This window comes from Halichoerus grypus, chromosome 4 (assembly GCF_964656455.1).
Source record: "Halichoerus grypus chromosome 4, mHalGry1.hap1.1, whole genome shotgun sequence".
Lineage (NCBI taxonomy): Eukaryota > Metazoa > Chordata > Mammalia > Carnivora > Phocidae > Halichoerus > Halichoerus grypus.
The window spans coordinates 108868025-108895320 of NC_135715.1; the positions used below are offsets into that span (position 1 = coordinate 108868025).

At 37.5% G+C, this 27296-nt stretch overlaps 1 protein-coding gene across 1 annotated transcript in view; it reads left to right on the forward strand.

Annotated features, from left to right (window-relative positions):
• Window positions 1-677: 677 nt before the first annotated feature.
• Window positions 678-27296, forward strand: part of KYNU (kynureninase) — a 119250-nt gene continuing 92631 nt past the window's right edge. Inside the window, exons 1-2 of the mRNA XM_078070744.1 lie at window positions 678-814; window positions 7232-7414. Of these exons, the coding sequence (XP_077926870.1) occupies window positions 7246-7414 (169 nt within the window). The 5' untranslated portion in view covers window positions 678-814; window positions 7232-7245. The remainder of the gene's footprint in view (window positions 815-7231; window positions 7415-27296) is intronic.

Sequence of the window (27296 nt, forward strand, 5' to 3'; positions counted from 1 at the left end):
TCCCCTTCACCTATTCCACCCATGCCCTTCCCCACCTCCCCTCTGCTAACCATCAGTTTGTTCTCTACAGTTAAGAGTGTTTTGGGGGCACCTGGGTGGCTCAGTCATTAAGCGTCCAACTCTTGAACTCCGCTCAGGTCTTGATCTCAGGGTTGAGAGTTCAAGCCCTGTGCTGAGCTCCATACTGGGTGTGGGGTCTCCTTTAAAAAAAAAAAAATAGTGTTTTTGGTTTGTCTCCTTTTTTTCTTCCTTTTTCCTTTTTTTCATTTTTAGAGATAGAGAGTGTGCATTCGATGGGGTGGGGGGCAGGTTGGGGGGTCAGAAGCAGAGGGAGAGAGAATCTTAAGATGGCTCTCTGCCCAATGCAGAGCCCAACACAAGAGCCAAAATCAAGAGTCAGACACTTAACTGACGGAACCACCCAGGGGCCCTTATTTGTTTTGTTTCTTAGATTGCACATATGAGTGAGATCATATGGTATCTGTCTTTCTCTGACTGGTTATTTTACTTCGCTGCTTAGGGGACAGCGCACTAAAGGAGCCCAACCTGTTTGAAATAGAGAATAAGAGCAGCATTTTGCTTAGATGTTTGTCAGTGACTGGAGATTCACTATCAGTTTAGAAAGAGGGGAGGAACTAAAGTTAGCTCACAAATTCCCCACCGGGTGGAGTCTGAGCAGAAGTGCTCTGCATTTCTCACCCTGAGTTCTGACCTGTAAGTTTTCAAGGAAATCTTGAGAGATTTTTCCTTTCTTTCTTTTTTTGTTTTAATAGGAGACTGGGAGCTGTGGACCCCATCGTCGGAATCCTAGCTGGTAAGCACAGAGACGCTGATAATACACTCTGTACACAAATACATAGTTAGTGATTTTTCCAAAGGAAAATTCTCTCTGTTAGAATCCTTGTTAAAATGCTTTAGAGGTTTCTTTTGCCAATTTCTTCTCTTTTTATTTCTCCAAATTATCTTCATAGAAATGGCACAATCCTCTAATGTGCAAGTGCTCACACTTTAAAATGTTGGGTTAAATAGAGATCTTTACCAATGTATTGCTGTCAATAGTACTATGCAATTCATTTAGTGAAAGATGATTACATTTGACTAATTGAAGTTAATTTTGTAGTTACTTGAGTTTAAATGGTACGATTAGATAAAAATTCAGATCTTTAAATAAGTATTAGGTCCTATGTTTTCTGGTAATTCTAGTTGTCTTATGGTGCTATTAGTCATATTCAATATTTATTTGGAGAAGTGAAAATGGCTATTTCATGAGCCGGGTTGCTTCCCCTTTCATTTTATGAAATATTTGCCTAAGAATGGAGAGTTAATACACTTTTATTTCATAGCTAAAAAAAGTTTTTTCTTTTCTGCTTTTATTTTGAGGAGGGTGGGGTGTTTTTTAGGTAGAAACATTAGAGCAAATATGTTGATCTTATTAATGTGATGCTCAGCATGTAATTCATATAATCCTTGACATGAAATATACAGTTGCGACAGTGAACAATGACACATTTAAAGAATACTGCTCTGTGCACATGTATTAAATAACATTTTCTTCCTCACTGAAAAGCTCTGTACTTTATAATTTGCTTTGCCAGGTTCTAAACTTTGAACTCGTGTGTAATTTGCTTATTTCAGGCATGAAACCTGAAACTGTGTAAAGATTAACCACTGAGTAGTCATAGTCATTTATTTAACTATTTAACCTTAGACACATAGGTGACTAGAAGATCCTGAATTCCATGATTCCGTGAAAACAATCAATTTTTTATAAAAGTTTTAGCTTTAAAGTTATAGCTGCCTAATAAAATTGACAGAACACAATTTACAAAATTTCAAAAGCTAAATTGAGGGTAAAATGGCACTTTCCATCACAAGGTATTACTATTAAAAGATATTATGAGCATATCTTTTATCTCTTTATAAAGGAATTTACCTAATAAATTTCATTTGATCCTAACCATGAACCTCTGAAGAAAGTTAAACTTAAATTATTAGTTTTATATAACATTGCAGCACAGAAAAGTTAGGTGGCTTTCCTAAGAACAAGCGTGTATGTATACATGCCTTCTTTTTTTTTTTTTTTTTTAAAGATTTTACTTATGTATTTGACAGAGAGAAACACAGCGAGAGAGGGAACACAAGCAGGGGGAGTGTGAGAGGGAGAAGCAGGCTTCCCGCCGAGCAGGGAGCCCAATGCGGGGCTCAATCCCAGGACCCTGGGATCATGACCTGAGCCGAAGGTAGATGCTTAACGACTGAGCCACCCAGGCGCCCTGTATACATGCCTTCTTAAGACTATCAAAATTAAATGTGTGAAATGTAAAATTTGGATTTTTTTAACTTGGGTTGATTTTTTTTTTTATTTCAAAGTAAGAGCATGTCAATCTACTTGCAAATGGTAAACCTACAGGAGGCATAAATTGAGGCTTGTGAAGCACTAATTGCCTTGCTGACAGGATGAATGCAGAATGAAACAGCAATTATTCTGAGTTAATAAATTGTTTCCTTGGAGTGAGGGCACTCTGGTATTGGGCACTGCAGATTGTATTCACTTCTGGTGTTAGTGGTACATTTTGGCAGGTGAGACCAGGTGTGTTCTCCCTGAAAGCCTATTTCACCAGCAGGTGTTTTACTCTCTGTGCAGGTGAGCTTGTGACATCTGGGCTGTGACAGGCCCAGAAGTGGGACTAGCCTCTTTAACCTCTGCCTGGCTGGGACTGGATTGGAAGGATTGATTAAAAAGAGTAGTAGATTCATTGCCTCCTGTATTTTGCAGATGGAGTACAAGGCTGAAAAAAAGAATGAAGTTGGGGAAAAAAGAGAATGAGCCAAAGAAACATAGTTTTTTTTTTTAAGATTTTATTTATTTATTTGACAGAGAAAGACACAGCGACAGAGGGAACACAAGCAGGGGGAGTAGGAGAGGGAGAAGCAGGCTTCCCTCTGAGCAGGGAGCCCAATGTGGGGCTCCATCCCAGGATCCTGGGATCATGACCTGAGCTGAAGGCAGACACTTAACGACTGAGCCACCCAGGTGCCCCAAAGAAGCATTTTTTAAAAATCATAAAGTAAGATACAAGGAAAAATAAAATAAGAGGGCCAGGAATTCTGCTCTGTGCATTCTATCCACATGCCATGCCAAAGACAAGCATGGCTGACTCTGTTCCTCAAGTGAAGTGCAGTCCCAAACAGTGGACTCTTATTATCCCAAAGTTTGATCTGGAAGTAGAAGAAAATTATTCTGATCCCTCAAGATTGTTAGAAGGATTAAATAAGAAACAAATATAAAAAGGCTAATGAATTAATATGAATATCTTTTTTATTTTTTTAAGATTTTATTTATTTATTTGAGAGAGAGAATGAGAGAGAGCATGAAAGTGGGGAGGGTCAGAGGAAGAAACAGACTTCCTGCTGAGCAGGGAGCCGGCCATGGGACTCAGTCCTGGGACTCCAAGATGAATACCTGAGCCGAAGACAGTCGTTTAACCAACTGAGCCACCCAGGCACCCCCAAATATCTTTTTTTAAATAAAGAAAGTTGGATTTTACTGGGAATATGATGGTAGCAAACTAATATGTATATTTAGGTAACCTATTCAGAGTTTACAGTCAAGCCCAATGAACCCTCAAAGTTCTGACTCTCCAAAGAAATTACTAGATAAAAGGCAAGATTTTTGAAAATGTTTTTCTAATTAATTTCCATGTGGTTGGAGTAAGAAGGGCATCGCTCTATGGATAGTCATTAATCATGTGAAATAATTCAAGCTATTTTGTGCATTCTTATTAAATTGCTGTTTTAGGGGAATGCTCTACGTAAAAGCCACTGCTCAGGAATGGAATTGCTACAAAGATAAACAAGATGCAGGCCTCCGGGTAGAATATATATAGTTGAGTAGGATGGGTAGCCCGCAACTCAATCAAGCCACCATAAGTAATGTGTTCATGGTAAAAACACACTTGATAGGCAGAAAACAGCTCATTAGATTCTCAGGACAGCCAATTCTCTAGGTGACCTTCCAGGATATACACATAGTTGTTGCATGGAAGGATTCAATGACTCTCCAGACTGGTTTGTCTTGTCACTTTTCAGGAGACATAGCTGTTCCATCCCCTACCATTGCAGAACTAAGTTGATTCTTATTTGCTTCTGAAATCACTTCATATTTTAACAAGCAGTGGTTCTGTTTGACTTTGAAAAAAATGAGTCACTCATGACAATACTCCTTCTAGACCCAACCATCTTATCATTGCTTTCTATGATTTTTAAAAACTTTTGCTCCTGTTTCCAACTGAATAAATAACTGTATCTCATAGCTCAGATTCCTGAAAGAATCTGATGAGATGTTCAGATAAACACCATCATGACTGTTTGGCTAACGCAGTCACAGCAAGTCACTGTCTAACAAAACAGTGCATTGTCTCCAGTGAGTCAAGTGTCTAACAGAGGTGTAGTCAATTGTGACTAGGATAATGTCAAGTGGTAGAATCACTGTCATCTCTATTCAAAAAGCAGGTTATTTCATCACAAGGCAATAGGTGGGAACCCATGCAGAATCAAGTTGTAGGTGTGGCAACATATTTCAGCTTTCCCAACCATAGAGGCATCTAAATAAAGAGAGTATCTGGCAGGATGCGTTACTTACAAAAAAAGGTGTGCTCTTAAGTGTTACAGGTATCCAGAGGAGGAAAAACTACTTTTAGTTGAGACAACATGACAGGCCTCGTGGGAGAAAAAAAAAAGTAGCCTTTAAACTAGGGCTTGAAGGTGACTAGGATGTGAATATGTAGAAAGGGAAGTAGAACATTTTAGGCAAAGGGAATGACATGAGAAAAATCACAGAGATAGGAAATTTCATGAAAAAGACAAATAATTTAGTATGGTCAGATATTGAAGGAACTATCAACACCAGTGTTGAAATCGTTGACTTTTGTACAAAAGCATGGATTGGAGCAATTGGCAGCCGTTATTGGCATCAAAGCTAAAAACATGTTCAAATCAAGCTCAGTACCCTTATTTGAGAATATATAGAATAACTTATCAGGGGAGACCCCTGGCAATTGAGAAAGGAAGAGGTCAAATAAATAAGAAGAATTCCAGTTTAGAGAATAGGAAGTGTGCTTGTTTTACTGGCATTGTATAACATTCAGACATGCAACTCTTCATCGCCTAACACTGGGTGTGTTGGTTGGGGTGGGAGAAAAAGAGGGGAGGGTGGTGAGTAGAAGACAGATGATTGAGATTTGAGAGCCTCATCTCTGTTAGTTTTAGTTGGTTCTTAGGATTTCTAGGCTTTAAGTATAGTCTATGAGTTGAAAAATATCAAGCTTATATCTTGTGATCTAATTTTCTTCTGAGCTACAGACCCAAACATCCAATAGCCAGTTTGTTATTTCTACCTCAAACTTCATGTGTCCTAAACAGAACTTTGATTTCCCTCCTCAAAGTTTTTCTTCCCTAGGTATTTCTTATTTCACCACTTTTAACATATTTGCTCAGATCCCTCACCAGAGAAAATCTATCTGCCTTTCCTCCAAAATATGGAATGAATCCACACACTTCTCTGCTTTTCTCCTCATCACATTTAATCCACCATCATTTTCCCCTGAACTACTAAAATAGCCTGAATCTGCCTCTCTTTTTCAACTCCTTCTAACTCATCAGAGAGCAGAAAAAGTGATTTTTATTTCATGCAAAATTATGTCCTATCACTTTCCTACTCAGGACTCTCCAGCAATTTCCTGTTAAATTTAGAAAAATATCCAGACTCCTTTCTGGCTTCAGAGTTCTTCATAATTAACTTCTGCCCCTGCCTTTCCTTCATAGTGTCTCCTTCTCCCTTACTTACTTAGTGTATTAGCTGAACAGGCCAAGCCTGTCCCCACCACAGGATTTTTGTACTTTTGTGTCATCTTCTCTAGTTCCTGGTCTTCACGTGTTTGATTCCATAACAATGCACGTAGATCCCTGCCTCCAAGAGATACACTTGACCCTTCCCCTGAGGAAGTTATTCCATACCCTAGTGACTCTCTATCCCATTACTCTGCTTCTTTTATACATAGCTCTTGAAACTCTCTGAAATTACATTATTTAATTATATTTTTCATTCTCCACTAAAAAGCAAACTCTAAAAATGTATTACTTATGCACCATCTTTTACTTATGCACCATCTTTTACTTATGCACCATCTTTTACAGTGCTCTTTCGTCAGTGCTTTGAGCTACATGGTTGGTGCTCCACAACCCACAAGTGCTCCTGGAAAGATAAATGAATGGAGGAATGCATAAGTGGAGGCACAAAAGTAGAAGTCTGTAAATCAAGCTACCTGAGAATTTTTTTTCTCTATTACTATTCTTGCTCAATTTCAAAAAAAGCTAAAACTTGGGGAAATATAAATAAATCAATATAAAGAAAGTTTGGGTAAAGTTTAAGAATATGTAGTTAAATTTCTGTTGTTCCCCCCCCCCCCAGAAAATGAAGCTTTCTTTCCAAAATTGTGAGAAATTTTAAATGACGATGAAACAGAGCAAAATGTAGTTTCAGAAAATATCACGGGGTTCTGCTTTGTTCTAAGATGGCATATATAGTTTTGAAAGAGAAGTTTCTCTTTATCAGTAGCAGGAAGAGCTCTTTGGTCTTCATATGGCAAAAATTATTAACATTAGGTAAAAGGTAAAGGTAAAGTTACCTTTTTCATCAATACTGTTTTCATTCACAATAAAGAATTTGTTATGGTTCTATTGTATATATATGTCCCTGATTTTAAAACTGATCCAAGAATCATTGGGAGTAAAATAATGGAAGTGGGATAGGGAGAAGGACAAGCTAGGTGGGGCACTGTTTCTCTACACTTTTCACAAAAGCATCTTTACTGTTACCCCCAGTAAGACATCTAGAGGAAAAGGTGATGAACTTACGTATGTTTGAAAGTCACTAATTTGGTCCATTTTCCAGAAAATAAAAATGGAAAGAGCTAACATTTATTAAGACCTTACTCCTCACCACCATTACCTAAATTTATTCCTTTCAACATCCCTTAAGTTATTATCATTTTCTTTATTTCACACATGAGAGAAACTCAAGCATGAGGTTTAATGCTGTTTGGTCAATTATATTATTTCTGAGGTTGGGAAGATGAGAATCTTACTTAAGCCAAAAGGGTTGACTAATTTTCTACAGAAAAAAAATGATGGTGGCTAAATTATTTTATATTATATTCACTTTCATTTTTAGAGAAGAAACTTGTAATGGAGCCCTCCCCTCTTGAGTTACCAGCTGACACAGTACAACGCATTGCATCAGAACTTCGATGTCACCCGACAGATGAGAGGGTCGCCCTCCGCCTTGATGAGGAAGATGAGCTGAGGCACTTCAAGGAGCATTTTCATATCCCCAAAATGCAGGATCTACCTGTAGGTAAGAACACTGAGAAGGATTTTATTTTTCTTAATTAATTTATTAATTTATTTTTGCTACTACATGTGTTTATCATAAATCTTTGAAATCATTGTTCTGTTATATAATAGAGCTATTGTAATTATGTCTGAAAAACAGCAAGTTCCTGGTGCTACTAAATCAACCCGTCAGCCTACCTAAGCCTCAGATTCTTTATGTTCCTTTTCTTCTTCTGAATAAAATACTTAACAGGGTTTTTATACTGTCATCTACTTCTCTGAACAATGGAGTGACTGATTGAAAATTATAGGCAGACGCATTTACTTGTTCTCTAAGCAGTTAGAGCGCAAAACAATTTCTTTTCAATACAGTATTAGAATATCTCTTATTTTGTGGCACCTAGTTTATGATAACATGATATTTGTCTTAGAGGAAATATTATTTTGGGATTTGAGTATATTAAGAAGATATTATGTGAATAACCATCTTTGTGTGTTATAAACATGGCATGTGTAAGACTTACCAAAATTAAAAAAAAAAAGAAAAAAAAGAAAGAAAAGAAACATTATCAATGACTAAGAAATGCAATATTGCATTTTTTTTTTTTTTAAATAATATGGTAAGCTGATTCTGCTCTTAGTTTGGGGGATATCCTATTTAAAAAAAAAATAGGTAGCACAAATGTAAAAATATGACTTTTTAAAATATTTGACTTTGCTCCATTTTACATCAGTGAAAAAGACTACCAGGTTGAATAGAATTGATCAAAATGATTTTTGGATACTTTATAATACAGTTTGATTTTCAGTTTTCTTTAGATTAAATGAGGCAGATAGAATTTTGGATACTCATAATCCAAAAGCATCAGCTAATATGATTTTAGAATGAGATTGGGTCACATAGCTATCTTATTTGGCGTATATGTTATTATATAACCCAGGAAGGCACCCTGTGAAATTATAGAAGGATAAAATAAGAGAAAGCCCTTCATCCAATTTAAGGTTGCTTAATATCAATTGAGGTAGACATTGATATAAACGACAGCTCTAGGAATAAAATGGGGTAAGTGAAGGGAACTGATATCACAGAAAAAAAATCTAGGTCTTTCTAGAATCTAGAATGAAAGGGCATTTTGATTTAAATCTTAAGGGATACAAAGAATTTTGTGTGTTAAAAATGAGGAAGGTAAGTCTAGGGATATTCTTTCAGTGAGGTGGAGAAGGTTGCCTGGTGACGGTTGGCACACAGGGTGGAAGTCCCCTCAAATCCCCATGACCCACCTGAGACAAGTCTCCTCTGGTGACCCAGCCCCAAGGTGCTCTCCAGCCCATGGGCTGCCTGGGAGATTTGATGGGTTCCTAGGCTGGGGATGACAGCAGAAGCCTGGAGGACCACAGAACTTTAGGTGGCCTTCTGAACAGGCAGCAAGAACTAGAAATCAAGAATTAGGGTTCTAGAACTTTATGACATTTATTGGAAGTTGTAATTTCCTCAAGATTTAAAAAGAATTATTTTATTCCTTTTCATGAGTGATAGGAAAAGCAGACATAGCAAAGTAAGCAAACAAAAATACTAACAAAACCTATCCCGTGAGGACAGATGATGGTATTACAGAGAGAAGGAAAAACATGGCAGCAGCACTGGCGGGGGAGAAAGTGGCCAGTGGTCTAGTGTGGCTGCCGCATGGGCTGTCTTGGGAAATGAGGCTAAATAATGGCCACATCTATATGCATATGTGAGCAATGACTACTTCCTGCACCTGAAAAGTAATGCATTAGGGAGTTTTGGTTGCATTGTCTGTCTTACCTTTTCTTAAGGTGCCTTTCTTCTATATAATACCATCAGAGATTTGAGGTAGGGCTCAGCCCTGAATTTCAAGACTGTTGAAATGAAGGGGTGCTCTGAAAGTTAAAACCCTATTTGAATGTATCACTTATTCTGCTACTGAACCTAAGACTCACTGACTAACATGACTTCATCCTCATGCTGAGTCAGTTTTGTTGCAACAAAATATTTACTAGTTACCTTTTCACATTCCTCTCTGTGCCTTGGAACTTGCTTTCTACCCATCTCTTCCAGCACAGTGAATTTGAAACACAATGAACAAAACTCACTGTTTGTCCTGGGAGGCATTGTGGTCTGAGATTGCTGTGAGGGCCTGCTTTAACTCTATCTAGCTGGGTGAGTTTGAGAAGCAAGTAGCCTCTCAGAGCCCATCTATATTCCTCCAAGTGGAAAAGACAAACACTGCTCCAAAATGTAGAGGGACTTTCTCAGCATGAAAATGAGATCATGTTAAGTGAGTCTAAGACAGGGCCAGAATGTTAGTTTCCTTGCCCCCTTTAATACAGACTTTTAACTTCAATAGAGATTTTTAATATTGGCTCAGTATAGGACTCTTCTACTAAGCTTTGAGATAATTTAATCAGAACCCAGGTAAAGGTAGCATTATATATATAATCACTTCATTAGACTGAAGAGTTGATTCTACTACCCTGATTATGGTTATAGTATTTAATTAGATATTCAATAGGAAATAACATAAAAATTACAATCTAGGATACATTCCTGATTCCTAAAGAAATGTAAAGAGAAGAAAAATGAATTGATTCAATAAGGAATCTAACAGTTTATTTGTTCAAAAAATACAGTTTTGAATGATATAAAAATTGACTTCATTTACCCCAATCATTAACCCCAAGAGTTCTTCTAAATTCATTACTGTCAAAGTCTGTGGGTTCCTGACCAGCCCAAAGAGGATCACCAGGGAATTTACTAGAATGTGCAAGTTCTTGGGTCCCAAACCAGAATTATTAAATCAGAAACTCTGAGGGGACTCCACTTATCTGTTCTAGATCACTTAAGATGGTGCCACAGAGAGATGAATCTGTTAATTCTTATTCCCACTATACTCCCTCTAGATGCTTCTTACTTGCCAAGGGTTCATTCTTCCAACAAATATTTATTAAGCACTTACTCTGTTCAAGACACTATTCTCAGAACAGTTTACCAGTGAACTAAAGAGCAAAGTTGTCACATCCCTGGGTTTTTATTCTAGTATAAGGAGACAGAAAATAAACAAACTTAGAAACAGTGTGATAAATACTCCATTCTCAGGTGGTACTCTTAAGTGTTGTGGCCTGCCAGGGTGCTAGTAGCGTTCTTTTACCAAGGGCCATCTGGGAAGGAAATTCTGATGAGATGACACCTGAGCAGAGAAAAGAATGAAGTGAAGAAGTGAGCCTCATGATTACAGAGGTGTAGATGAGCCTGGGGGACAAGGTTCACTAGGCTCAGAGGCAGATAGTGTGCAAGTTTCCTCCCCCCCCCCCTTTTTTTTTTGACAAATAAGAATCCGTCAAAAAACTAGTACTTCCCCTCTTAAAACCTTCCAAGAACATCTAAAAATGATACTGCCTCTCAAATTAATTTAAGAGACTAGCATAACACTGAGAACAAATGTTCTTTAGTAACCCTGAATAATGAAAAACAAAGCATAAATAAACAAGTTTTGAACAAATGAAAGGATCATGACTCCCAGTATAGGCTTAAAAAATTTCAAGGAAAGGCTGTAGGCACAGCTTGTGGGGTTCTGGTATTCTGCCATTAAATATAATGTTTGCTCAGGATTTCTAAGAGAAAGTTTTATCAAAATAAGTTTTTCCTACTCTTCGACGGTTTTTGAGATGTTGCTAGAGAAAAGGGTCAAAATTATTTTTACTCAGCTGGTATTGCACTTATGTTCAGCATTATTCTAAAGACCATACCCCCAAAATAACACACACACACACATGCGTACTTGGCATGCACAAAGAAAAAGGAAGGAAGAAAGGAAGGAACATGCAAGACATAAATATTGGAAAAGACCTGTCTACATTTCTTGAAATTATTCCTGTTTGGAATATCCTTGTTCCTAAATGTCTGAGAGGATAGTGGATAGTTCCATAAGATATATTGGTTTGGCAGAGATACAAGACGAAGTGGTTTTTTTTGTTGTTGTTTTTGTTTTTATTTTTATTTATTTTATTTTTTTCTTACTAACATATAACGTATTATTTGTTTCAGGGGTATAGGTCTGTGATTCATCAGTCTTATCCCCAGTGCTCATTACAACACATACCCTCCCCAAAGTCCATCACCCAGTTACCCCATCCCCCCACCCCCCTCCACTCCAGCAACCCTCAGTTTGTTTCTTAAGATTAAGAGTCTCTTATGGTTTGTCTCCTTGTTTGCCTTGTTTCATTTTTTCCTCTCTTCCGCTATGATCCTCTGCCTTCTTTATGACCTACCTATCAAAGTACCAAATTGCCTTCCATTTATATTTATATTTCTTCCAGAAATAAACAAGTGTCTCACTGACATCTTTGCTCATTTGACAATCAAAAATTTTTCTTTCCTTGTTTGAAATTTGTTTTTATAAGCTCCTTGGCCATTTGCTTTTCTTAAAAAGTTTTCATTTTCTCTTAATATGTAAAATGTATTGTTTCTATGTATTTTATTTTTTAATTGATTTTAATTTTTTAAGTCTTAGGTATATCACCAACTTGTTCCCTCTAAGGAATTTTAAGTGAGTCTGCTCAGTCCATGTAGCTGGACGATATAACCAGAAATGGATTCCAAATTTTGTGACTCCTGCAATGTTATTACTTTTTTAAAAAGTTATCCTAGCAGTGCCTGGCTGTCTCAGTCGGTAGAACATGTGACTCTTGATCTTGGGGTCTTGAGCTCAAGCCTCACGTTGGGCATAGAGCTTACTTTAAAAAAAAAAAAATTACTCTATTGCATCGTGATTTACCATACCATAGAATCCACTTTGCTTTATGCTCTACAAGATGACTCCAGGACCATTTATCTTATAACTGAGAGTTTGTACCTTTTGTCTGCTTTCACCTCTTTTGCCTACTTCCTACCTGGCACCTTAGGCAACCACCACCAATCTGTTCTCTGTGTCTGTGAGTTCAGTTTATTCATTCATTCATTCATCCATTTATTTGATTCCACATATAAGTGGTATCATACAGTATATGTCTTTCTCTGTCTGACTTATATCATTTAGCATTTTAAGTGCACAATTCAGTAAGTGTATATAGTTTGACGACCATCATCACAAACCTGAGTCTTTACTCCCCTTTTCCACCCCCACCCCCAAGTGGCCAGTCATCTACCAAACCTGCTTCTGTTTTGCTCTATAAAGAAGATCATTAAATCAGAGAATGTCCTTACCAGTAAATTGTATTTGAGAGTATTTTTACACAAAGAGTTGTTTAAAAAGGATTAAAGAAGATAATTTAGTTGTTAACAAACTTTATTAATCACTTCATAAAGCTGGCAATTTCCATTCCCTCTGGTCCAGGGAACTGCAAAATGGGGTGGGAGGCTTTTATAGGACAAAGAATAAAGAATGAAGAAGAGAAAAGTAGAAAATAACGGATTTGCTAGGGCCACATAATCAAACTTGTTTGAGGCAAGAAGGAATAAGGAAATAAGTAGAGAATTCAGCATTGCCTTGGCATTCAGGGATTGGCAGACTGTATAGTGTGCTTTTCTGGGCATGCAGAACATTAGCAGGAGTAGGAAAGTGGTTTACCTAAGTCTCAGTTTGCTGATGCGCCATCCTAGGCAGAAGCCACTCCACCTTGGGCCTAGAGAGTTATTTCAACAGTATTCTTATCACTGTTCCTTGCATACCCAAATATTCCCCTCTTTCAGTTCTATCACATATCCAGGAAAGATGAGTAAATCGTCAGCCAACTTTAATAAGTTAAATTGAATGCTATCCAAATAAGATCTACTATTACTATGACTCTGATATTATGACTCTATGATATTATCCTGTTAGATAAAATTGACATAGAAAACTGCCATGCTTGAGTTTGTCTCCAGGGGTTCCATGTAATATAATAGAGCCTCTTCAGTTCAACTATTGTTAGGCTCAGGAGTTAATGACAAGTATGAGGTATCAGTGAATGAAATGTGGGAAAGTACGCTTTTCAGCATAAACTAGAACCCTTTGTTTAAGAGAAACTAGCATGTTAAATAAAGGCTTTATCCAGCTTTAAGAAGATGTATATTTATGACTATGTGATTTTAATAATGACATATATTTAATTTCTATAAGAAGAATAAATAAGAGAATTTCTTAGTTAAAAGCTTAATTTTGTAGATACATTGAACATCTCATTGCACTTGTACTCTGCAATTTCATGGACTTGTCATCTTGTCTTTCCTTTTGTATTAGACTCTTTGCTCCCTGAAAGCAGGGACTGTCGTATTTCTCTGTGTATGAGTGGGAGTCATCTAGGCAGACCCTAGGGTAGAGGTGGCCAGTGAGGTCTTACCCCTCAGAGAGAATAGCATTTGCAAAGACACAGCAAAAGAAAGCATAGTTGCTGAAGAATTAGAAAATCTGTGTGTGTGTGTGTGCATATGTTTTTTTTTTTCACGGCTATAATTTTGAGATTTCTGCTGTGTTTATACAGTAGCTGTGAAAAATATTTCACCTTGGAACAACAAAATTGTATATTAATGTTACTAATATCATTTCATCAACAATGTAGAATCATACTGAAGAGGACAAAAATAGAATTAAGGAAATGATTAAAATATTTTTGCACAAATCCAAAAGGAACTGTAGAAATCCAAGTAAATGCATTGGAGGTGAAGAAAAGAGAGATTCAAAAAATATTTTAAGTACTCACTGAATAAACCTGAAATCATTATTCACTGAATAAACCATTAACAGGGAGAAATAACTCCCTTGTTGGATGCATTCACATTTGAGACTGCTACATCTTCTTGAGTTGATACATTTTCATTATTCTACTTTATCCCTGGTAATTTGTTTTCTCTGCAGCCTACTTTGTCTGATAGTAATATACTGATCTAGGTTCATTTTTATCAGTGTTTGCTTGCATTTCTTTTTACACCCTTTTATTTTTTTAACCTACCTATATCATTGCAATTGAAAAATAGACTGTCTACCTATAGACAGAATATAGTTGGGTCTCTTTTTTTAATTCATCTGGCAATGAATTTTAATTGGCATGTTTCAGACTCTTTATGTTTAATATAATTATTGATAAGTTTACATTTAGATCTACCATTTTATTATTTGTTTTCTGTTTGTCAGTTTTTCATTTTTTTCTTTTTCCCCTTTCTTGCCTTTGCTTTGATCATATGATATTTTTTTGGTATCGCATTAAGTTATATATTGAATTTTGGATTATAACGCTTTTGTGTAATTTTTGTTTGTTTGCTTTAATAGTTGCTCTAGAGATTAAAAATACATATAAAGTTTACATAATATGTATGATATGTTAATTAATAATTAATATATATTAAATATATAGTAAAAGCTTTTTAGTTGATTTAGAAGTATTTTATCATGTCAAATAGGATGTAAAAAACTTAACAGTGTATAATTATATTTTTTTATGTCATAGTTGTAATATATATTATATTTACAAACACTAAAAACCTAACCAGATAATGTTATCATTTTTTTTCTTTTCAATATTTAAAACTGCATATTACAGGGCGCCTGGGTGGCTCAGTTGGTTAAGCAACTGCCTTCGGCTCAGGTCATGATCCTGGAGTCCCGGGATCGAGTCCCGCATCGGGCTCCCTGCTCGGCAGGGAGTCTGCTTCTCCCTCTGACCCTCCTCCCTCTCATGCTCTCTGTCTCTCATTCTCTCTCTCTCAAATAAATAAATAAAATCTTTAAAAAAAAAAACTGCATATTACATATATTTTAAGATATTAAAGAAGAAAAAATAGTCTTTTACATTTACCTAGGTATTTATTATTTCTGTTGTTCTTCCTTCATTCCTAAAGTCCAGATTTCTCTCAAGTATTATTTCTTTTCACTCTAAAGAACTTCCTTTCATGTTTCTTTCTTTCTTTCTTTCTTTCTTTTTTAGATAAAGAGAGAAAGCAAGAGAGCCAGTGTGAGTGGGGGTGGGGGGAGGTACCTAGGGAAAGGGAATCTTAAGCAGGCTGCACGCTCAGCCCAGAGCCCAACACAGGGCTCCATCTCACAACCCTGAGATCATGACCTGAGCCAAAATCAAGAGTCCACTGCTTAACTGACTGAGCCACCCAGGTGCCCCTCTTTCAGTCACTTTTTAAAAACTTTGTTCCATTGTTTTTTGTCCTCCGTGGTATTTGATGAGAAACTGTAGTCATTAGAATTACTGGTCCCCAATAGGTAAAGGGCTGTTTTTCTCTGGCTTCTTTAAAGACTTTTCTTTGTCTTTAATTCTCAGCAGTTTGATTATAATGTGTTTGGGCATGCATTTATTTGAGTTTATCCTCATTGGAGTTCACTGAGATAATTTTAAGTGTGTAAGTTTAAATTTTTGACCGGTTTAAGGAGTTTCCAACCATTATTTCCTAAAACATTTTTTGCATCTCATTCTTTCTTCCTTTCCTTCCAATGTCCTAATAATACCTTTTGGTGTTGGCTTACATATCCTTGAGACAGTGTTCATTTTCTTAAATTTCTCTTTTTTTTTTCTGATGTACAAATTGGGTAATTTCTATTGATCCAAATATAAGTTCATTGACTCTTTCATTTGTCATCTTCATCTACTCAGGTGTCTTTCCTAAGTCCATTTTGGAATTTCTCAAAATTTCATTTATTGTATTTTGTAGTTCTAAAGTTTCAGTTGCTCTTTAAAATACTTTACTTCTCTGCTGAAACCTTCTATCTTTTTACTCATTTCAAAAGTGTCTTTCCTTACATCTTGGATTATAATTATAATAGCTACCTATGGTCTTTGTCTGATCATTCTAATATCTGCGTTGTCTTGGGGTTGATGTCCATTGATTTTCTTTTCAATTAAGATAGGTTGCGATTGTTCTGGTTCTTCTTATATTGAATAAATTTAGATTGTATTCTAGACATTTTGATATTACCTTATAAGTCTTTTGTCTTTTTAGATCCTGTCAAGAATGTTGATATTTTTTGTTTCCTTTGGTTTGCTTTAGCAAGCAACCTACCCAGATAAGGTGTTTGCAAGTTCCTGCCACCCTTCTGTGGATGGTGTTTCTAAATGTTAATTCAATTTTCAAAGTCTTTGCAGTGTTACTTGGATCTGTCCTGTGTATATGACACTAAATCACCAGTTTGGGATCTAGGTTCAGTTCTGACAATTTTGTTAGTAATACTGTTTACAGTTAGATCCATTCAAGCAGGTGTGAGCTCAAAAGTTCATGTACAACTTCATATGATCATTTTTTTAAGCTCTCAATAGACCTAAAAATATCCTCCTCCCAGGGGCCCATTTTCATTTTTCTCTGGCTAGAAAACTGAGACTTTAATAATTTATCCTTTTTTTTTTAATGCGCTTCCTATGACTATGCATGCTTTCGGTGCCCAGAAGCAAGAGGACAGAGAGAGAACAAAACAACTAGAGTTATCCAACATCCTTAGAGCCTCCTCTGATTAGAGAGAAGGGTTTCCTGTCTCCATGATTTGGGTGCCTGTGCAGCCACTGTCCCTATAACTGCCACCACTGTCCCAGGATTGACTCGGGATGACCATGACAGAGAACATAAAAATGAAAGAAAAAAGGAAACACCAACAAGATTTCTCTCTCTCTCTCTCTCTCTCTCTCTCTCGGGTCCTTAGAGATTCTCTCTGCAACTCTGACCAGAAATAGGGATAGTGGGCTTCTCTTGGAGTTCTTAGAGCTCACACTGCATAGCTTGGAGTTTCTGGCTCTTTGAAAGCAAGTCCTGAGCGATTCCTCAGAAGTAGAAGGAAAATAAGAAACTCAATGCCAGTTTGGTGGTATTTCAAATTCTGGTTTTCTTCCCCAGTGTACTTATTATCATTTATTTTCAAGCTCCTCAGATTCTAAAATGCTACTCTGCATTTTAGTTATATTCAGTGTGTCAGAATGTACTTCTCTATGTCAAATTGTGTCTTAGATTTCTCTAAAGTATAGAAGGCAAGAACTGTTTTTTGTGGTTCAAGAAAAAACATTAAATCTAAACTATACTTAAAAGAAAGAACATTTATTTATTTATTTATTTATTTAAAGATTTTTTTTTTTTAATTTATTTGTCAGAGAGAGCGAGCGAGCACAAGCAGGGGGAGCAGCAGAGGGAGAGGGAGTAGCAGACGTCCCGCTGAGCAGGGAGCCCAATGTGGGACCCGATCCCAGGACCTTGGGATAATGACCTGAGCCGAAGGCAGACGCTTAACGACTGAGCCACCCAGGCGTCCCGAAAGAACATTTATTTTAAAGCTTTTTTTTTTTTTTTTTTAAAGATTATATTAGCAAGCTAGTTTTTCATTCTGATGACCAGAACCAGAACTGGTCCTTGGGAATTTTGAAATGCAGTACTCTGTGTGTCATATAATAAAAGTGGTAAGTCTTGCCCCCATTGGTTTGCATCTGGAGATTATTTGTGTATTATTTTTTTAAAGATTTATTTCTTTATTTGAGAGAGAGAGAGAGGGAGCTTGTGCGCAAATAGAGGGAGGGGCAGAGGAAGAGGGAGAGAGAGAATGTCAAGCAGACTCCACACTGAGCACAGAGCCCAATGTGGGGCTCGATCCCAAGACCCTGATAGCATGACCTGAGCCAAAATCAAGACCCACTGAAGCCACCCACCCAAGAGATTGTTTGTTTATAAAATTTTGACCTAGTCCCTCAGAGGACTATGGTCTCAGAGATTTTTAGACGTAAGCATCAATCCCAGTTAAGCAGTATTCCAAATTGCAAAGATTCAATTCAGTATTGCCAACAAGAATAACAACAACCAAAACCCAACATAATGGTACCACAAGTATTTAGATTGAGACAATTTTACAATTAGACAGTTCTTATCTAATAAATTCTTATTATCTGCTTATAATCTTATTGGTATTACCAGGGTTCCAAATAATCAAAACACAAATGAAACAAACACAGCTTGAATCTCTGTACTTTCCATTACTGATTATAATACAATCAGCAATAATTTCACATTCACCAGTCTACAAATATATCGTATATCTTTGAGGAGCGTCTTCTAAAATTTTTTCCTTTCTTTTTTCTTTTCTTTAAATTTGAGAACAAAATTTCTTGTTTAAAATAAGTAAGCAAAAAACTTAGCTCAGATTTATCAGATGGACAGTAGTATGTTAAAATTTCAACCACTTCTTAAGTGAAACAGGCAGGATGTGGAATTTTCTTGTTCAAGAGAAAAACATCAATTAAAACTAACTATATTTAAAAAGAAGGAAATTTATTTTTTTAAAAAAATTAGAGGAGAATATGTTAGCAAACTAGTCTTATTCTAATGAATAAAAATATAATAATCTGACAACAAACATTAAAATTATATAGAACAAACTAAAAAGGAATTTGCAATGCTGAAAGAAAATATGTATATATGTATGTATTTTTAAAGATTTAATTAATTTATTTATTTGAGAGAGAGGGAGAGGGAGCATGAGCAGGGGGAGAAGCAGAGGGAGAAGCAGACTCCCCACTGAGAAGGGAGCTGGATGAGGGGCTGGATTCCAGGACCCTGAGATCATGACCTGAGCCTAAGGCAGATGCTTATTAACCACTTAACCAACTGGGCCATCCAGGCACCGCCTGAAAGGAAATATTTAGACTTATTTCACATATTGAACCCCCATTTAATGTTGGTTTTTGTGCATATAGTACCCCCATGGCATATGTAACAAAGATATACACTGCCACCTTATAAATAAAGCCATTATAAACAAAACTGTGGCATACATAACAAAGATATACACTGCCACCTTATAAACAAAACCATTATATACTGCCACCTCATAAACAAAATATAACCCTTTTTTATAAAAAGTTTATTTTAGAGGGGTGCCTGGGTGGTTTAGTCAGTCAGGCATCTTCGGCTCAAGTCATGATCTCACGGTCTTGGGATCCAGCCTCTGGTTGGGCTCCTGGCGAGGTGAGGAGTCTGCTTGTCTCTCTCCCTCTGTCCCTCTCCCCTGCTTGTGTGTGCGTGTGCTCTCTCTCTCAGATAAATAAATAAAATATTTAAAAAGAGGGGCACCTGGGTGGCTCAGTCGGTTAAGCATCTGCCTTCAGCTCAGGTTGTGATCTCGTGGGTCCTGGGATCGAGTCCTTCATTGGGCTCCCTGCTCAGCGGGGAGTCTGCCTCTCCCTCTCCCTCTGCCTCCTCCCCCTTGCTCCTGCTGTCTCTGTCTCTCTCTCAAAATTAAGAAATCAAAATCTAAAAAAAAAAAAAAAGCTTAAAGAAAAATTCAAAAAATTTAAAAATAAAAAGCTTACTTTAGAAAACATTCTTTATATAAACAAGTCATTTTTAAAATCTTTGGAATTTACCTTCGTTTTTCTGTCAAACCAGAGGGTTACTTCTCGGTGTTCTCTTATATAATAAGGAAAAAAATAGAATTACTTTATAATTACTCTACTAACCTTGCTTTTGAATGATTTCACATGTATTTTATTCCTGAGTCTTAAAATACTTCAAATGGTCTAATTAATTATAAATTATAATAACCAGCTGCTATATTAAGTTAAAAATAAGGTATCTTCTGTGACCTTCAGTAATTCAGTTAAACTTGAGAAATCTCAGGTTTGGTTTTGTTTTTAATAAGGGGGCTGGTGTCAGGCCTTCTGAAATGTGGCCATATAAGGAATTATTTGGAAAGATTTTAAAACTATGTCTAAGTCCAGGCCCTACACCAGACCAATTAAATTGGAGTCTCTGAATCAAGCCTAGGCACTGTATTTTTGTAAAGCTCCTAACATGATAAACTAGTACATAAATCCAAATAAAATACATAAAGATCATGAATATTTGTATATATCTGTGTTTTAAATTATCATTTCCTGAGTAGATTATCATAACTAGTTTAACAAGTATTATACCTACATATGTATGATTTTAAAATAAATAATAGTTTATCTCATTCAAAGAAAACAGCTGGTACCGGTATCCAACAATGTATTTGCAATTGGATTAATATTTGGCCAACTTTGATAACATTAATTGGATGCTCCAGACATACTGGGTATATTTATTTGTGGAAGGCAGCTTTACTCAAGACTTTAAAATAGTTACAACTAAAAATTTAAAATAGCTTCATTAGCATGCCATCAATTACTATATTAAGGGGACATGTTTCTTTTCAGTTAAGTGAGCTCCACTGAGAAGTAGCAGAATTTAAATCACTCCAAAAGGACCCTACCTGAGAAAACTGCGTGCTGATTTATGGTAACATCAGCAGAAAGAATCTTGACATACCTTGTCAAGAGATGGGAGGTAGCGGTAGTGGGTAGGATCAGTTATCAGCTGGAGTGTGCATGAGCTACTCAAGGCCACTGGAGGTTGGAGGACTCCAGTGAGGAAGAATTTCTAAAGGACCCACAAAAACTATGTTCTAAGGGAAAGAGCTACTAATAATATAAAGACACCGAAGCCAGATTAGTATTTTCCTGCCTCTGTTATTTATTTACTCACTCCATTGGAGGGACTGAAAGGCAGCAGCAGTGAGGAACAAGAAAAAAAAAAAGGCCTACAGTAGGCATATTCCTTTGTTCCAAACTGCATTTTTTTTTAAATTAGATCAGCCCTGAGCTGAGAATGAACTTTAAATCTGAAGTGGTGTTGAAATTTTGATTTATATTTAAGAAGCAAAAATGAAACTATTCCTGGGTTAGTCTTGGAACATACAAATAAACGAAGAGTAAGAAAATAAGGTCGAGTGATGGACATTTTTGATGCAGTAAAATGTTACTCAGAAGCAATCAAGTGGATTTTCAGAATCATGAGCTCTACAACAGCAACCTTTGTGAAGAAATGAGACTTCCAGATAAATGGCCCTTAAACTGTTGACCTAATGCCCGTTTGAGGTGAGGCCTGTTTTAACCAAGTGTACCTATAAGGAGGATGTTGTGGGTTGAATTGTGTCTCCTAAAAGATAATATGTTGAGGTTCTAACCCCTAGTACCACAGAATGTGACCTTATTTGGAGATAAGGTCTTTATAGATGTAGTCAGGTTGAAGCAGGAGAGCTAGGTTCTTGTCTCATGGAGTCCAGAGTCCAAGAAGGAATCTCGCGGACAAAGGAGAGTGAATAAAGCTATAGAAGTTTATTGAGTGAAGATACAGAAAAAGCTCTCAAGAGTGAGAGTGTTCCTGACAGGGTTGCCTTGAGGGCCCTTAGGGTTGGTCTTTTATAGACCGCTAACTTAAATCCTTTTAACATCTCTTTTGATAGCACCATTGAGCAAGGACTAGTGATAACACCTTCAATGGCTTACTTCCTTTGTAGGGTCTGGTTATTCTTTGTTGGTCACAGGTGATTATCATAAAAAAAGACACCCACCTCACAGGCCTAGGGCAGGATGGTCCAGTTTGTTCCCTTACCTCTGGTTTCCCCACATACCCACATTTTTGGGATTTCTGTGAGCCTAATCACATAGCCCCCTATCTATTTCTCCCTATCTAGCCCCACCTGTCCCTTACTCAAGGTTAACTAAGGTCATTAGGGTGAGCCCTAATACGATATGAATTATAACAGGGGGAACTTCAGAGACAGGCGGAAAGATATACAGGCGTCATTCGTGGACCTGAAGAGAGGCATTGACTCATCAAGTAGAGAAACCTAGGACACACCCTTCCCTCATAGCCCTCAGATGGAACAAATTGCCAACACTTAGATTTGGATTTCTAGCCTCCAGCACTGTGGAGGTAATATATTCTATTGTTTAACCACTCAATTTCTGGAATTTTGTTACAGAAGCCCTAGCAAGCTAGTACAAAGGATTTATAACAGTGATACATGCAGGTTGGTTGGGGGACCTTGAGAAGGGGTCCCACAGGACTAGCCAGGAGGGTCTTGACTTAAGGCAGGATGGAAATCAAACATGAGCCAGCAGTAAGTAAAAGGAGAGTTTATTGAAGATACATAGAGAGAGAGATGGAGGACACATACCGGAGACTCAGAAAGGAAAAGAGCCTGAGCCTTGTTTTTGCTGGAGTTTTTATTGGGGATTGTGGTCTGGTGCATGTGTCCTTTTATACATCCAAGAAATGGTCAGAACAAGGACAGGGTCCAGGTGTCCGTCATAAGTCACTCATTCCCTGAAGCCAGGGGTCTTGGTGTCAAGGTGTTTGGAGTTAGTGGTCTGGGAGAACATTTATGACGACCCCGCCCAGTCACTCCTTAGATGTTAACTATTGTGCTGGAAAACTCCAAAGATAGCATTATCTCTTTGAACTTTACAAGGAGGACTTGCGCTATTTGCATTACAAGGCATGTGTAGAGTGGGGTGGGTGTGCATGCCCTAGCAGTAACAGAAGCTGGAGCAAAGGGAAAAAAATGGCTTTTTTTAAATTTTTTTTTTTTTTAAAGATTTTATTTATTTATTTGAGAGAGAGGGAGAATGAGAGACAGAGAGCATGAGAGGGGGGAGGGTCAGAGGGAGAAGCAGGCTCCCTGCCAAGCAGGGAGCCCGATGCGGGACTCGATCCCGGGACTCCAGGATCATGACCTGAGCCGAAGGCAGTCGCTCAACCAACTGAGCCACCCAGGCGCCCCTTTTTTTTTTTTTTTTTAATTTTTTTTTTTTTTTTAAAGATTTTATTTATTTATTTGAGAGAGAGGGAGAATGAGAGACAGAGAGCATGAGAGGGGGGAGGGTCAGAGGGAGAAGCAAAAAATGGCTTTTTTTAATGGGGTCCCTTCAGTTTCCCTGTCTCAACAGGAAGCAGATATTCCCAGCTCAAAGAGTATTTATAGAAGATGGAGACTTGACTGTAAAGGAAATTCATGCACTCTTTCAACATGCCCAATCTGTGCTAGAATTTGGAGAATGACCATAAGATCAGGATCAGAAAACAGTTTTTGTAATAACATTCTATGAGAATACAGGCACATTTTATTTGTTTATATATTGTTTATGGCTATTTTTATGCTTTAGTGACAGAAATGGGTCATTGCAACAGATTGTATGGCCCACAAATATTTACTTTCTGGCTCTTAAGGAAAAAGCTTGCCTTACCCTGACTAGAAAAAGATCACTGCTTAGGGGTACTGCCTATAAGGGGACAAAATGAGCAGATGTAGCAAATAGTCTGGTCTGGACACAATCAAGGGTGCCTCAATCATAACACCTCTCAGTATTTTCTCAGAGTAGTAGACTAGGACACTATGGATCAAGAGGAAGACACTGAGACACTTTACTTACATTTTCATCCCTAAAATGGGATGGAGCCAAATCTAATGGGCGAAGATCTTCCTGAAAAAAAGAAACAAAGACACTAAAAGAAGAAAAATTGGAAAAAAAAAAAAAGTTATTTACAGTCCTGAGGCATTATGACTTAACCAAAATTTGGGACCCACCAATATGACATGTGTTAATAAAACAGAAGTTTATTTTGAAAAGGGAGAGATTATAGTAAGTTCCTAATGTCCCTTGTGAAAAGGCCATTGAAATAAGAGAGAAAACCAAGAAGAATATTGAGAAATCACAAAAGCTTATGTGCAAATTGGCAACTCCTACTGGCAGAACATCAAATCCTCAATGTGCTTTAAAAAAGTTGTCAAAAGACAGAGAATGTTCTGGGGCACCTGGGTGGCTCAGTTGGTTAAGCGTCTGCCTTCGGCTCAGGTCATGATCCTGGGGTCCTGGGATTGAGCCCTGCTTAGTGGGGAGTCTGCTTCTCCCTCTCCCTTTGCCCCTCCCCCTGCTTGTGCGCGCTCTCTCATGTGCGCTCTCTGTCTCTCTCAAATAAATAAATAAAATTTTTTTGAGACAGAGAATGCCCGGAAGAAAAAGGATGACTGGTTTATGTCAATCTTGACTAGATTTTGGAAGACAATGAATGTTTTCAGAAAGGTCATGAACATGAAATATTAACACCAGAATCCACAAGATGTATAATAGTCAAGCCACAGGCACTGAAAGACTAGGAAGTATGTTCTCATCTAGCGCCCACCCATTGTCATGGATATATTCCAGAAGACTCTAGACTTGGACTTTAGCTATAAAGAAGCAGCAGATGATGATCAGTAATAATTGATGTAACAATCAATAAAATTTGACATGACAATTTTCAGGATGAGTCATGGCTGGCCCCAAGGTCCAGCAAATAATGGGTATCTTAACCAATGGGGTCCTCTTGGCACAAATGCAGAATAACTCCTAGAATTCAGGGAGTAAAGAAAGATCCTGTAATTGAAGAAGATCCAAAAGCTGATCACAATTTGGGAATGCCACGTTCAACTTATTTTCCATTCCTGTCATACATATATGAAATATGGAAAAAGATGCTGGGCTACAATGAACAGCAAGGAGTAAACAGGAAAGAAGGGGAGAAGGGAAAACAAATTTGAACTGTATAATTATAAATATCTATGTGTGCGATGTCTTTGTACAGCAGCTATCTGAGGGCCCTCTCAATATCCTCAAGGGCTCTTGAAGGTTGTCATTTGAGTCCCATATCTCCTCCCCACAGCATCCCTCCTCCCTGAGCTATCATAGCTACTCTTTGTCATAGTTGGTTACTGGCAAGGGAATGGGGGAGGGCCATAGTTGATAAGTATGTATGTATAAAGGTGGGAAGTGGTTCTCTCCAACCTTAGGTCCTAATAGTCCTTCTCATATTGCTTGCTTCATTCTCCTTTTCTCCAAGAAAACAAACCATTATGGCAATTCTGAGAGAGAGAGAGAGGGGTACCTACAAGTGTGGGACCTACAGGAGATACTACACAGGTAGATGAATGTGTCTTAAGTAAAACTTGTTTGAAGGGCAGTGGTGTGAGAAAAATAAGGCGAATTCATAATTTATTCTACAGAATCCAACAGTAAAATAAACTAGTTCCCAATGTTTCTTAGAGTTAAGAAGAATGAGAGATCACTAGGAGAAGGAGAATCTTTTATTTGGTGCAGTTAAAAAGACATTAATAACCTCCTAATGGCGTGGGTTACTGTACTTATTTAAATACTTAGTTCAAATTTGAGCCATGCGACATCAATTAAAATATATGGTAATGAGTATAATTTGCAGTCCCACACTGAAGGTATAAAAATGGTATAGTTTTTCATTTTTAAAAAATGGAATCAAATTGGACACCTACCAAATTTGATGGAAAATCTTGGTTCCCTTATTTGCAGATTTGTCTTCACTCTTCCTAGGGGTCTGCAAATTTTTGGAGGCTTCTTGGTATCCAAGAAAGAGGTCTGTGAGGTGAAGATGAACTCTCTTGCTCCCCCTTGCCCCAGCGTCTATGGCCATTCGAGGGCAGGTGGCTTCCCTGGCAGCAGCCTCTTCTTCCCATTATCTAGTCCCCAAACACACCCGCAAAGCCACTTTTGGTTTGCCTGGGATCTTCAGTGGAGCCAGTTGTCGAGGATACATTCTTTCATTCTCTCAGTCTTACGGAAAGCAGTTTCAGAACCTGGTTCACGGCTTTTCCTTCAATCCTTGGAGGCCTCTTCCTTATTTTCCGTTAGCATACTATGCTGCTCTAGGGAAGGCAGACTGTCTTTTTCCTCTCCCTTTCTAAGTTCTAGGGCAAAGGCCTGTAACAAAAGACAGATTAACAAGATAAAAGCATAATTTTTTTTTTTTTAAACACAAGTTTTACATGAGAGGGGAAACTTCAAAAGGAAATGAAGACCCAAAGAAGCAGTCATACTTGAATTTTTAATGCTAGGCTTGATGAAGAGTGGGCGTTTGTGGGAAAATGTGACAAGGTAACAAAGGGTCTGAGCTAAGTGTAGTGAACTAGGGGAAACAGTAAGGCCTATTTCCTTGCATTCCTCTCAGTGTCTTGGAGATGAATATGTATAGGGAGGGCACCTCTCACATGAGGGTTTCATGACCTGCTTAGGGGAAGGTCAGAAAGTTCTTCTTGCACATGCCGTTTCTCAAATTCCCTCAGCTTAAAATATTCACTATGCCAAGGTGCCATATTTTAGTGTAGTGTGTGTAGTCCTGCACCCCATCACTGCCAAGAACATCAGTTTTTAATAACTTAGTTATCATTTTTCTGGCATAAGAGAAGCCAAGGCTTAAAGTTCTGCTTATCTTTCATGTTATACAGATCCAATGGGACTAAGGTGGAGAGTGGTAAACTATCTCTTTATTCTTGTGGGGTTTTATAAAATACATTTTCTGGACACTCTAATCTGCCACATTACATACTGCCGATTGAATTCTCAGATAATGCCATTTGATGTGCTTTGAGACTTTGTAAACAAACAACCAAGTAAGAGGAATGTAGTGAAAGGAGATGCGGAACCATACTTTTGTCTGGCATGGGACAAGATAATTGAGTTTACAGTTCTGCTTTTCTCTCATACTGAACACACTTTCAAAATGACTTTCTAAATATAAGCAGCCCGCTATGTATTTTGTCTGTAAAAGCATCAGCAATGAAAAAACAAGACAAGGCAATGGGAGCAGAGATCTGGGTGATTGGCTCCTCCTGCTGGGTCATTGATGGGGCTGACACGCACCGAACATGTTTAGTCTTCGAACATGGATTGGTTTGCTAATAAAACTGCATTTGTTACTGTCCAGGGAGAGTTGTAAGATAGACAAATCTACTAAAATTCTGATTTATTTGACTAAGACATAAATACAGAGAACAATCTGCCTGCATATATATTATGTGTATAGAGATATAGAGTGAAAAAATGTATAAATCCAATATATCTACTTCAGATATGTAAATACTCATTTAGATATTTTTTATTTGCCTTATTTACAACACCAGTTACTGCAGAGGGTTAGTATGTACCTAGACTCTGGTAACCTTCTGGTATGACTAGATGGGCTGATGATACACTTCCTATAAAAATTCTGTTTTTAACTTTTTTCTATTGCCTTCATCTATTTATGACTGGGAATAGCTGCTAATTTAGATTTCCTCATGGAA